Genomic DNA, 14,463 nt, shown 5'->3' on the forward strand with positions numbered 1-14,463 from the left:
TTCGGTTTGCCCCATAATGCACCATAGAGGGTCAACTTTGACCCTCTACATCACAGTCAGCAGGCCAAGTGTAGCCAATTAGGCTACACTATCCCCTGGAGCCACTCCCCCCTACTAAAAGGCAGGCAGCGGCGACCATTACGGTCACTCGTGTGCCTGCATATTAGTGAGAGTAGGGCGAGCTGCTGCACACTCTCTCTCATAGGGAAAGATTAGTTAGGCTTAGCTTGTCCCTGGCTGCATACCTGTTCTGTGAACCCACCACTGCATACCTGTTCTGTGAACCCACCACTGCATACCTGTTCTGTGAACCCACCACTGCATACCTGTTCTGTGAACCCACCACTGCATACCTGTTCTGTGAACCCACCACTGCATACCTGTTCTGTGAACCCACCACTGCATACCTGTTCTGTGAACCCACCACTGCATACCTGTACTGTGAACCCACCATTGCATACCTGTTCTGCGAACCCACCACTGCATACCTGTACGGTGAACCCACCACTGCATACCTGTTCAGTGAACCTGCCACTGCATACTTGTACTGTTCAGTGAACCGGCCACTGTATACCTGTTCTGTTCAGTGAACCCGCCACTGCATACCTGTTCTGTTCAGTGAACCCACCACTGTATACCTGTTCTGTTCAGTGAACCCGTCACTGCATACCTGTTCTGTTCAGTGAACTCGCCACTGTATACCTGTTCTGTTCAGTGAACCCGCCACTGCATACCTGTTCTGTTCAGTGAACCCGCCACTGCATACCTGTTCTGTTCAGTGAACAGTTTGGTGTGTCAGTGTGAAGCAGTACCTTAATTACACTACCTGATTGATGTATACACATGCAAGATGTTGTAAAGCACTTTAGGCCTGTCATTTAGCATTCAATATGATTTCTGCCCTTAAAACGCTGCTTTGCGTCAAATCCAGATTTTTCCCGGGGACTTTTGGCGTGTATCCCACTCCGCCATGCCCCCCTCCAGGTGTTAGACCCCTTGAAACCTCTTTTTCATCACTTTTGTGGCCAGCATAATTTTTTTTTTCAAAGTTCGCATCCCCATTGAAGTCTATTGCAGTTCGCGAACTTTAACGCGAACCGAACCTTCCGCGGAAGTTCGCGAACCCGGTTCGCGAACCTAAAATCGGAGGTTCGGCCCAACTCTAGTCCTTACGGAAGCACTGGAGCATATGCGCAGCCATAGGGAAGAGATGTCTGCCATTAATCACCTCTTCCTGGCTGTCAGAACCGTCGTCATGCTCCAGCTCCACATCAGAATCTTCTTCCCACCCCCAGACAATGGGCTCTTCCACTTCCACAAGCTCTGCCTCCTCATCCAGGCCACCCTCAGACAATGGGCTCTTCCACTTCCACAAGCTCTGCTTCCTCATCATCATATAGGACTCACTCACTCCCCCACTTGACTGACCACTGTTCAGTAGGGCTTCCTCCCCCTGTCCGAGCACTTTGCCAAGAGCCTTGGCCAGCATGAAGACAATAGGGAGCACTTCTGATATGCTGAAGTGCTCCTCACTGACCAATTTTGTTGCCTGCTCAAACGGCTCCAAAACTTTACACACCTGTCCAATCAGCTGCCACTGCTCCCCAGTAATGTAGTCCAGTGGCCCTGTTCTGGAGGAAGATGTCTGAGACAGGTATAGCCTGACCGCCATTCACTGCTCCCACAACCTCTCCAGCATGTGGAGGGTGGAGTTCCACCGCGTCGGACAATCAGAAATAAGCCTGTGCTGCGGCAGGCTATGGCGGCGCTGCAGCAGTTTCAAGGCCATGGTGGCGGTTGCGGAGCGACAGATGTGGGCTGACACCTTTCATGCTGAGGCCACAGCATCCTTCAACCCATCAAAAGTGTGTAAGAACTTCTGGGCTACAGAGTTGAAGACATGAGCCAAGCAAGGTAAGTGAGTGTAGCCGCCTTCAGAAATAGCGGCCAGCATGTTGGCACCATTATCAGACACCACTACACCTGTCTCCAGTTTTCGGGGGAAAAGCCACTGCCAAATCTGATCCTGTAAGGCTGCAAGGATTACAGATCCGGTTTGCCTGTTCTTGTCCATGGATTCAAGTCCCAGCACTGCTTGGCATCGATGGTGCTGCAGAACAGTGTATGAGCGGGACCACTTGCTGGGACGCTCAGCAATGGCGGACTGGCCTTTGACAGAACAGGTAGCAGAGGGAAGAAGAACAGGCCTCCCCTTCAACCCACATGGTGGCACCACCAGCTGAGATGCGCCAGATCTTGCACCCTCCTCAGCAGCACCATGGAGGGTGACCCAATGGGCAGTAAAAGTTATATACTTTCCTTGCCCATGCCTGCTGCTACAGCCATCCATAGTGAAGTGCACCCTGCCACCGACACCGTGATCCATAGACCGGCTGAAACACTCCGCAATGTGCTGGTGAAGGGCAGGGATAGCATTCCTGGCAAAATAATGGTGGCTGGGGATCCGCCGTTGTGGAGCAACACTGTTCATCAATCTGCGGAAGGGGGCACAGTCCACAAACTGGTAGGGCAGCAGCTGTTGGCCCAACAGCCTTGCCAGGAGCGCATTATTTTTGACAACAAACAGATCAGTTGCAGGGAACATCCGCTACCTCTGCAACATTTCTGGCACAGAGGCCTGACGCTGGAACACTGGTGATTCAGAGGAAATCAACAAGGGTGATGATGAGGTGCTTGCCGAGGTCTGGAGCCCTCTTCCAGCCTGGCATGCAGAGGGATTTGAAGTAGAATGGGACTCAGCAGGTTGGATAGGGACAGTACGACTAGAAAAAGAAGATGAGGGGCCTGTTGCTGCTGCTTTTCCTCCACCCATCTTATTGTAATTCTTTACATATTCGAACTCCCGTCTGTGGTGGTTATGCAGATGGCTTATCAGCCCTGAAGTGCCGAACCCGCTGCCCGATTTGCCTCTGCTCACTGATTTACGGCACACAGAACAGACTGCCCTGGATTCATTCTCTTCCAGAACAGTAAAATAATTCCATGCAGGGGACGTGCGTGCACGTGGAGCAGTGGTGCGACCTGTTCTAGCACTTCGATGCTCAGCATTGGACTGGTGGGTACTGACAGACGGGAAAGCACTTGCAGGCTGCTTGCCAACCATCTGCTCTGTTTTCCCATGCTGCTCACATCTGCTATAGCCTAACCCACAAGATAGTGACCATGTTGGATCAGCCGCCTCATCATCCAAAACATCATCCAGTTCAACCAAAGCACTGGAACCCATAAGTGACTCTTCTGGACCCTCCACCTGGCCACGAAACACCTCTGTAGTTGACTGGTGGTGACGTTGATTGGTAGTGACACAAGCTCCCAGTTGTTATGGATTACTGGATGATGAAAACACAGGGGCCATTTCTGTCACCACATAATCCACCACTTCTTGGGACCTTGGTCCCATGGACTCCTCCAATGCCTCATCCCAATCCTTCTGCACATCTCTCTCATCGACATAGGTGTGCTTTAATTCTGGAGGAGAGTACTGAAAGGAAGCAACCTCGTCAAGAGAAGCAGCTGCGGTCAGGTTCTGGTCATGAGGAACCTGGCCACTACTGGTGCTGCTGAAACTAGCTTCAAGTTCCTCACACTGGGTAGAGGGTTCTTGATCGAAATAATCAACAACTCTGTTTGGTCGCTGCTCTGTCAAAATTTTACTGCGTGCGCACACAGGCAAGACATCTCTGATCAGGGCAGAATGCTTCCTGCTGCTGCCACCCTCAACCTGATCATGTACTTTGCATGATCCACCAACACCACCATCACTCCATTTTCTTTTAGGAGTGGCAGGAAATTGCTGCTGTTCTCGCTCCATTTTTTGGGGGCCAAAAAGTTTATTGGGGAAGGGGTATGAGCGACAGAATCAAAGTAAAATAAATCCAAATAACTTGAACTAAAAAAAAAGATAAGAAAATAAGGGGGTGAAATGAAGAAAATAAAGAAAAAACAAAATAAAGAAAACAAAAAAAACAAAAAACAACAAAAAAACTTAGAAAACAACAACAACAAAAACTTGCACTACACACAACTAATCAATCACCTAAATCTCTCACTCTATCAAACACTACGCCTGCGGCCTGGCTGGCTCTCTCTAACCCTCTCCACACAGCAACTACTACTACACTACACTACAATACAATCTATCACTCAAACTAACAATCTACTGTCACTCTCTCACAAATACACCTAGCTACTACTACTACTAATAGCTCACACTCAGTCTAATTCTCTCTCACAGTCTTTAAAAAGTCTTTTGTTTTATATACAGTCTTTAACCACCCTGGCGTTTTATCAACATCGCCAGGGTGGCAGCGCAGCACTATTTTTTTTTTTTTTTTTTTTTTAAATCATGTAGCTAGCCTAGCACTAGCTACATGATTCCCCCCTCCCTGCGGCGTCCCTCCCTACCCTTAGATCGCTGCCAGCGCATTAGCCCGTCCGGAAATCCCGTTCTGAATGGGATTTCCTTTATGGCTTCCCCTGTCACCATGGCGACGATCATGATGACGTCATCGTCGTCATGACGTCATCCGGAGTCCCGATCCACCTCGCACTGATTGGCCAGGCTGCGCACGGGGTATGCGGGGGGGCTTCTTTGGCGTCGGGTAGCGGCGGATCGGCGGCAAGCGGCGGCGATCAAATCGCCCATGCAGCTAGCAAGGTGCTAGCTGCGTGATTTAAAAAAAAATTAACAAAATCGGCCCAGCGGGGCCTGAGCGGCGCCCTCCGGTGGTAATGGACGAACTGAGCTCGTCCATAGCGCTAAGGAGGTTAAAAAGACTATTGTTTTATGTTGAAACAACTAATATGGGTCTGCCTCTCCTCTCTCCAAAACATCAGACTGAAACCCACAAGTTTCATGACTGTCACACCTCTCTTATATACAAAATGGGTGGAATAGCTGATAGGTAGCTAGGAGCTGGTTGCTAACCTAGGACTGGTTGGTTTTTGTTAAGCCTCTAATTGGTGCAGAAATTCCGATTTTAATGCAGAAATCAGCATGTTTTAAGCTTCTGTGAAGGGTCTATCCCTTCCGATCCTTCTGATTGACTTAAAACTTCTGCCTAACAGTAAATGCAGCTTTTACACGCTTCTGATTAAATTCCGACGGAATTCCGTATAGAAATTCCGCTATTTTTCGATCACCGCTATAGATGTTCCGTTCCAGTTCACCGGAACGGAATTGCCAATTTCCGACCGGAATTGTGGAAATCTCCATTCCGCGGAATCCAACGAGCAACCCCACACCACGGACAACATGGGCTTGATTGACAATGGCGCTCGTGCAGGTACAGTAGAGATGTCCTCGAGGTTGGCTTCTGCACTGGCGGGGACAATGGGCCAGCGGTTGAGTGGCAGAGCTGCGGTGTAGGACCTGTGGGTCAGCTGCAAGGGGCTGGAGGAAGCTCTGAGTAAGTAGAGCGGGGGGGGGGGGGTTGCCTGATTACTCCTTTAATTAGTTGTGGCATATGACAAATTAGTCCTGATTTTGTACACCATAACTGTAGTAACCTGATAAACTATTGCTCTGATGTTTGTACATTATAATGTTTATGGAATACAGTACAATCTCGTTATAGTAAACTCTAATATAGTAAACCTCAGCATATAGTCATTAACTCAGTCCACAGGTCCCAGCAAACGTGTCTGTAAAAATAAACAATGTATGACTAATTCTGATATAGCAAACTTCTGATATAGTAAACTACTTTTCCTGGTCCCATGGAGTTTACTACAAAAGGGATTCTACTGTATTCTAATTTGGTTATGGACAGTGATCAATCACTTGCTTAATGCACAGAACCTACTAGTGGTTGAAAGGAGCCAAGCATAGATAGTTTCCATTGTAAGAGATACACACAACAAAGCTATAAAGAGATACATTTCCTCTCTGCTTGTTTTCTCTTTAAAGAGACACTGAAGCAAACAAAAAAAAAAAAAAAAAAGAAATAAGAAATAAAACATTAGGAGCAGAGCCATTAGTCTAATATTCCAGTACAGGAAGAGTTAAGAAACTCCAGTTGTTATCAATGCAAAAGATCAATTGAGCTCCATGACTTTCAAAGTTGCAGAAAGCTGTCTTCTGAAGCTTATTATCTCAACTGTCAGTCAGTGACAGTCACTGTATTGTTTTTTTTTTCTGCAGGGAACAGGTCAAAAGTTCAGTAGGCTGCTCTGTAAAATTATTTAGAATGCTGAGTAGTGTGTAAATTGCAAATATTAGAGAATGATGCAATGTTATAAAAACACTATATAACTGAAAATAAAAATATGAGAATATTTTCTTTGCTACTAATGTTCTAGTAAGTATCCTTACTACACATACATCATTATATCATTTTTTTTGCTTCAGTGTCTCTATAAAGAGTAACTGTCAGGCTGCAGAAGCTAATTTAAACCTCTATTCTCCTGTGTTAAACAGTTTAGAAGGAAGCCAAAAAGGCATTACTGAAGATAAAAATCTCTCTTACCTTTGATGTGTGCTTATCAGCAAAGCTGTTAGACCCAAGCAGGACGCAAGCCGCATACCATACTGCAAAGCATTCTGGGGCCCTCCCCTCGGCTGCTAATGAGACTACAGGATCGAGTTTCAGCAGCTTGTAATCAGTCCAGCTAAATCTCCGGGCAGAGTACACTGCAGGAGTCCGCTATTGTTCCTAGCCACATGGCTAATTAATATTCACTGCACACTGTGTTATTCAGTACGAGCTTTTCTGTGATCAGGAAGCAGGCAGGACATGACGACACATTTGGCTTCATAGAAGACAAGACAAACATGGAACCTGCCATGAGCTGTCAGGAGCATCAATCTCTGCATATACTATATAAAAATTCTGTGAAATCCAAACGTGGACAGTGAAATGCATATGCAATGTAAGTACAGCCAATATTTAGCTACTGATATATGTGTTTATTTTCTCTGAGACCCTATACCTAACAGCTCCTCTTTAAAGCGGTATTGTCACCATAAAAATCACATTTCAACAGCAACTGGTCTGAGTGTATTAAGTGATAAATATGCTAATCCTGCATTCAAACCTTGCAAAACTTTTTCTGCTGTTATGGTTTGGAGTTATCACATACTTTAGGAGCACTGGCCCTTTAGTAGTCAGTGCCAAACGGTTGAATGCTGGGGGTTCTTTTTATCTGTAATATATTCCTCCTCTTCCATTTATATCCCTACCTAGCCTATCTGAAACATGATCCTTTACTCACTTGTGTTAACAAGCAAGGCTGAGGCGACTCAGCGATTGGAGGAGAAAAAAAAAGACAATGCAGTTCCTAGTATACACCTCAGTGGGAGTGTCTGAAGACTCTGGGAGAAGGGCAGCTAATGAATACACAATGAGCAAGAGAAGGGAGGAAGGGGAACAAGAGTCAGGGAGGATATGAGGTCAGTGTTAGCTTAGCAAGATGGCCACTGCCTGGAATAGGATTTTCTGCTTTTCCTTTATAAAATTCACAGGAATTATTACGTGGATAGCACAATACATCTGTTATGTAAGAAGAACTTTATCTACTTATATATGTGTTTTTTATTTCTAGGTAATGATCCAGCAAATGCTTCGATCCTCCTCCACTCCATCTCTGCTTGCTAGATCCTCTTCTTCTTTGTGACCAAGCTCACATCAGTGTAAGAACCATGCACAAGTGATTCTGTGCTACTGCGCAGCCATAGCCCGTACTTGCAGCTGTGCAGCGTGGCTGTGCTTGTACATGGTTGAGACCACATTTGACTGTCTCTTTTTGAATATGTTCAGAGGGTCCCAGTGCTGGATTAGCAGGGTCAAGGAGGATGGAGGAAACCTCTGGACTATACTTTTGTGGAGAGCAAAGTGCATACATAATTCAATCTGGTACTTTGTATCCTGCTAACAGTCGCCTTATGCATACCTTCTGCCTACTTGTGCCAAAAAGAGATATTTATCTAAAGAGAGGGAAGTCTCATGATTCTATTGAGGCTTCCCTCTGTGCTCTGATGTCCCCCCTTACTCAGCGCAGCCCCCTCCATATTGGGGCCACATCCTCTCCTGTTATGAGTGTGGGCACGTGGTAGCATGGAGCCGATTGTGCAGACTGCAGAAGAAGCTTTGGCTTACTACACATACGTGGGCATGTTGGGCTGCTACTGAAAGACGAGTTTTGCAGCACTAGTATGATTGGTGACAATGCCTTGTCACTAATATTCCAGGGGGGCTCGCTCAGCTAGGGGCACTGAGGGAAGCCTCAATAGGATCCTGAGGCTTCCCTCTCTTTGGGTAAATATAGCATTGTGTACCTGTTTCCTGTTCTAGGTGTTTAATCAGTAAAAGACATTTTTAATCCTCCAGGACATAAATATGAGGACCACAGAGAATAGAATTAAAGAGAACCCGAGGTGGGTTTAAAAAATCCTATTAGGACACAGAGGCAAGTGCTGTATACAATGAGCAGCCCCTGTGTCTTTACAGACTGTCTCCAGGCTCCCCCCGGGCTCTGCTGTCCCCCATAAAAAAAACGTCAGGCTAGTGACACACAGATTGTCGCTAGCCTGCTGTTTACCTAATGGTGCCCGCACATGGTACAATAAAAAGGTTCGATTTTCCCATTTATTTGATTTAAAGGATCGAAGGAAATTCAAACGGTTATCCTGTTTTTTCAAGAAAAATCTGATCGGACATGCTGGAAAAATGTTGATGATTGTGTGTTAAATTGTATGAAAAGATGTTTTAGATCCTAATTGTAAGAGTTGTTTCAAAGACTGTAATCTTTATTTGCATTGTCTTCATAACAAGATTAAAGATTAAATATTGAAGTATGTGTATGATTATTATCATTTTATTTTAATTATATTTTTTTTACTAAAGCAAGGTAAGTTTGTCATCATCAAGGAGAGTCCACAGGTACAATGCAAATGCAATTTCGGCCCTCTTCCTGTTAGTTAATAGAGCCATTTGTAATAGCTCTGTGGTAAAAAAAAATTCCCTCAGCACAAAAAAAATAAAACCAACACTGTGAGGTAAAACACACCTATATAGTTGCTCTGAAGTATTATGAACTTCACAATAAATAAATTGAACCACTCAGAGGAAAAATACAGCTCAATAGACACTTTAAACTACAACTGCCGTCTGTGTTAACTATCTGAGGTAAAATACAGCTCCAGCTGAAAAAAAAAAGAGATTCTGGTTGAAAAAAAGTGTCACTTCCGATTGAATAAACCATTGGATCGAATACTTTATTTTTTATTTCAATCTTTTTTCTAAATTAGATTTTTTGGCATATTTAATAATTTTCCCCAGATTTTCAGCCTAATCGAACGTCCGTGTATGGTACAGCAAAAACAACTATGTGCTTTTTTTTTATCTAATGGGATAATCGAACGAATTTATCGAATCGAAAAAAAATGAAAACATTGTACCATGTATGGGCACTATAAGGCTGTCAGTCACCGCCGCTCCCCCGCCTCCTCTATAGCGCGGCTCCCAGCCTGTGTCCCTTCCCTCCCCGCCTTCGTAAGCTTCCACCAATTGGCTTACGAAGGCGGAGAGGGAAGGGACACAGGCGGGGAGCCGCACTATAGAGGAGGCGGGGGAGCGGTGGTGACTGACAGCCTTAGGTAAACAGCCGGCTAGTGGCAATCTGCATGTTGCTAGCCTGGTGTTTTTTTATGGGGGACATCAGAACACGGGGGGGGGGGGGGGCCTGGAGACAGTCTGTAAGGACACAAAGGCTGCTCATTGTATACAGCACTTGCCTCTGTGTCCTGATAGGATTTTTCAAACCCACCTCGGGTTCTCTTTAACTATTTGACATTCCTGGACGTGAAACTCACGTCCAGGAAGCCATGTGCGCTCCTGCGCGTCCACGCGGCCGATCGCGCACGTGCACGCGCGCTCCCGGCCGGCGGTTTGTTAGCCAGTGAATCAGTGAATCGGGCAACAGTGCCCGATCACCGATTCCTTTCCCCCGCAGAAAAAGCGACAGCTTCTCTCGGAAGCTACGCTTTTTCTGCTTCCTATGTCGATCTAAGCGTACGTGGTACGCTTAGAGTGACGTCACTGTAAACAACTCATGGCTGCCATCTTGTGGCCAAAAAGTAAACTACATCTAAATGTTAAATAAAAATAAAAATACACATATATTTACAAAAAAAAATACAATTTCAAAACCACCCTCCTAAAAATACCCACATAAAATGTTTAATTAAAAAAAACAAAAAAACATTACAATAAAAAAAAAAAAAACCACAAATATTTACCTAAGGGTCTAAACTTTTTAAATATCTATGTAAAGATGAAATATTTCTTTTTTTTTTTTATTATAAGCTTGTAAATAGTGATGAATGCAAAACGGAAAAAATGCACTTTTATTTCCAAATAAAATATTGTCGCCATACATTGTGATAGGGACATAATTTAAATGGTGTAATAACCGGGACAAATGGGCATATACAATACGTGGGTTTTAATTATGGAGGCATGTATTATTTTAAAACTATAATTGCCGAAAAGTGAGAAATAATGATTTGTTTCCGTTTTTTTCTTATTCTTCCTTTTAAAATGCATTTACAGTAAAGTGGCTCTTAGTAAAATGTACCCCCCAAAGAAAGCCTAATTGGTGGCGGAAAAAACAAGATATAGATCAGTTCATTGTGATAAGTAGTAATAAAGTTATAGGCTAATGAATGGGAGGTGAACATTGTTCGGATGCATGAAGCGAAAAATGACTGAATGCGAACTGGTTAAAGGATACCTGAACTGAAATTTGACCTAATGAGATAGACATGTGTATGTACAGTGCCAGGCACACAAATAACTATGCTGTGTTCCTTTTTTTCTTTCTCTGCCTGAAAGAGTTAAATATCAGGTATGTAAGTGGCTGACTCAGTCCTAACTCAGACAGGAAGTGACTACAGTGTGACCCTCATTGATAAGAAATTCCCCTTTTTTTACCTCTTTCTTGCTCTCAGAAGCCACTTTCTGCTAGGAAAGTGTTTTATTGTTGGAATTTCTTATCAGTGAGGGTCACACTGTAGTCATTTCCTGTCTGAGTCAGGACTGAGTCAGCCACTTGCATACCTTATATTTAACTCTTTCAGGCAGAGAAAGAAAAAAGGAACACAGCATAGTTATTTGTGTGCTAGGCACTGTACATACACATGTCTATCTCATTATGTCACATGTCACTTCGGGTATCCTTTAAGAATGTTTTCCAGTAAAGATAGGAGGATTAGGGGACTGAAACTGATTTGTAATATAAAATTTTGCTTGCAAATATGTATACTTATAATGTTTTTTATTGCTATTGCACATGTTTTTAAATTGTTCACTTTGACTTCGATGGAATATGAACATTAATTTGGCTAACAATCCACCACCTTACACTTATAGAAAAATGACATTGCACACTAATGAGATTTTGACTCATTTTACCTACCGTTTGTAAAAGAAGCTCTTGTCAGAAATTATGAGCAAATATGACAATTTTTGACAAATTTCATTTTGCCATGATTTATAATGTAAAAGTATCACATTTTCACAGAGAAGAGGACATCCCCAAAGGTACATGAACATGACACATTTTAATCAAATGCATTGAAGTCAACAGACATGAGAAAGCACATTTGTATGACAGCTCTAATTCTGCAAAATGTTCAGCTTTTGCAAATCCATGAAATTTTTGTGAACATTATGAGTCAATTATAAATGTAAATTTCAGTGTATAAGTAGTGATGATCGTAATTAGGGATGATCGTAATCTGCAAATTATGATTACGCAAAATAACGTGTAATTTTTTGCAATTATGCATACATGTTATTACAAATTCGTAATTCAATTGACTTTGTATAATCATTCGTAATTACAAATGAATTTACGGGTAATTTAGGCTAATCATGTGACGCTTGGTTTAGTGGAGCGCACACGCAGCCCAGAGGAGATGGAGGGATCAGCGTGCTTCTGAGCCACTCACTATGCACCGGCCAGGAGTAAAGAGGGAGGGGACATACTGCGCACGCAGGGCGCAGTATGTCCGGGTCAAAGGTCAAGCAAGTCGCCAGGACACCGGCATGTATATTACACTACGGCGGCAGACGGAGGAGGGCAGGAGGAGCGGACAGTATGTACTTTTTACCCCCCCCCCCACACAATGCAGCTATAATTTTTACCAGAACCTTTCGGTTCTGGTATCCTTTAAAGTGAACCAGAGACGAAGCTCCCTCATGTATTTTACCATATATATCAGTAGGATAAGAGAACATTAGAGAAAACATCTACCCTGCTCTCTGTATCATTCTTCACTGCTCAGCTTGCTTGTTATCAGCCCTGATAAAATCCCCGACTGAGCATTCAGTCTAGCTTTGCTCAGGAATCATTATAGCTGAGTCTATCTTCTCTGATGTCTTTTCAAGCCCAAGCCTGCCCCCTTCTGGCTCTGCTCCAGAATCATTATAGCTGAGTCATTATAGCAATTTCGTTCTTACTTATTTTAAAAATGAATGCAAATGTTCCCAGGTTTCCAGAAGACAAATTAAAATACATACTCATGGGCTACTAAGGAGATATCATTAACAAAAATTATAAAAAAATTTAATACAATACCTGGATCATGTGTTGGATGAATTTCAGGCTGCTCTGTGTGAGCTATTGTATAAACAGGCTCATCTGTCTCAGTAAAAGCATAGGTAGATTTCAGGACTGGGAGAGAAGCAGATGGTGAAGTTGATAGGACAAGTGTCTGATAGGAGTCATCTCCTGTGAATAGAACGAACACACTGCTCATTACTACCTACTGTATTTTGAAGTAACTTACAAAGCTGTTTGCAATGTTTTACATAGTTCAGTATAAAGTTCAGTATAACAATTTATTTCAGTTACTGCACAGTAAATCTCTGCTTCTAATAGACAGTTAAAGTGGACCTGAACTCTTAATATAATAATAATCCGAACATTTATATAGCGCTTTTCTCCTGTTGGACTCAAAGCGCTCAAGAGCTGCAGCCACTGGGACACGCTCAGGAGGCCACCCTGCAATATTAGGGAGTCTTGCCTTGAACTCCTTACTGAATAGGTACTGACCCTAGCCAGGATTCTAACCCTGGTCTCCCATGTCAAAGGCAGAGCCCTTAACCAGCACTCTTGCTCAGGACGCAAGGAAAACATAACAGAAATGCACCCTGTATGTATTTAAGAGTCTAGCCTGTGTAATTCCCCTCATTTGTGTGTAATCACAAGTTGTAATTTGATCTCCCCCCGTGTCACATGACTGCCTATGGCAGATAAACAGATAAGCCCATTTGAAAGTACAGGCTGTAAACAATATGGGCTTGATTCACTAAGCGTTGCAAACTGTTTAGCATGGGTGTGCTAAACAGTTAGCACGTGAAGTGCCATTCGCAGACTTTTGTGCGCGCAAGACAAATTGCGCGTGCAAAAGTCCGCGATCACGCGAATCGCGGCACTTTGCGCGCGCAAAAGTCCGCGAACGGCACTTCACGTGCTAACTGTTTAGCACACCCGTGCTAAACAGTTTGCACCGCTTTGTGAATCAGGCCCTATGTCTGCTTTCATGAAACAGGAAGTAGTAACTGTGCAGATTTATTTTAGGATTTGTATCAGCTGTAACAAAGAATTTTTTTTGTTTGTTTAAAGATTATTGTGTTGTTGTGTATCTTTTAGAGCAGAGAGGAGTTCTGAGTTCAGGTCCACTTTAATGTATATATCACTGGTCACAGAATACTTGTTATGCATTTGTACTTTTCTACTTTATCTCAGTAAGCTACACAATATAAATTTGTTTTGTTATTGTTATTGAATGATATTGGGCAAAAAGTCTTATCCATGTTGGCTAAAGCTAAGACATCATTGAGGGCAGCCAGTGATGCTCATCCGAGCTCGGATATCCGAGATACTCGGATATCTTAGCTCTTTTTTCACTATTCGAGCTTGAATACCAAGCTCGAATAGTATTAGCTATCCGGGCTGTCCTATCCGAGCGCACTCGGATAGCAATCAGCTATCCGGAGATATCCTAGTTATCCAAGCTCGGATAGCGTCATCCGCTCGGATAGCGTCACGTCAGACGTCACCTCGAGTCCTCACAAGCGAATCAGAGGGCTCCCAGCCCTCTGACTGCAGCCAATCACAGAGGGGGAGCCTGGCCAAGCCCCCCTCTATAAATAGCGGGCGCCATGTTGCCTCACTCGTCCTGCTTGCGACTTACTGACTGACTGTACTGAGAGACTGCTACAGTGCTTTTTGTCTGTGCAAGTGCATTTATTGTTCAATACACCTAGCGTTTTTACACACCAACACTTGATATTCACCTGTATTGCTTTGTATTGTAGATAGATTGTATTTTAGGCAGTTTAGTTTGTGTGATTAGGGACTAGGGAGGGAGACTGTCACTGGTGCCGCTGCAGCTGCAGCCAGCTAGGCCCTGTGCCTAGGCAAGGCAGCCTGCCC

At 43.9% G+C, this 14,463-nt stretch overlaps 1 protein-coding gene across 2 annotated transcripts in view; it reads right to left on the reverse strand.

The window, feature by feature from the left end:
* Positions 1-14,463, reverse strand: part of LOC137552274 (uncharacterized) — an 83,144-nt gene that overhangs the window by 46,016 nt on the left and 22,665 nt on the right. For both annotated transcript variants that reach the window (XM_068271385.1, XM_068271384.1), the window contains exon 2: positions 12,601-12,753. In XM_068271385.1, coding sequence (XP_068127486.1) covers positions 12,601-12,753 — 153 coding nt within the window. The remainder of the gene's footprint in view (positions 1-12,600; positions 12,754-14,463) is intronic.

Source organism: Hyperolius riggenbachi, chromosome 1 (assembly GCF_040937935.1).
Source record: "Hyperolius riggenbachi isolate aHypRig1 chromosome 1, aHypRig1.pri, whole genome shotgun sequence".
In the NCBI taxonomy this organism is placed as follows: domain Eukaryota; kingdom Metazoa; phylum Chordata; class Amphibia; order Anura; family Hyperoliidae; genus Hyperolius; species Hyperolius riggenbachi.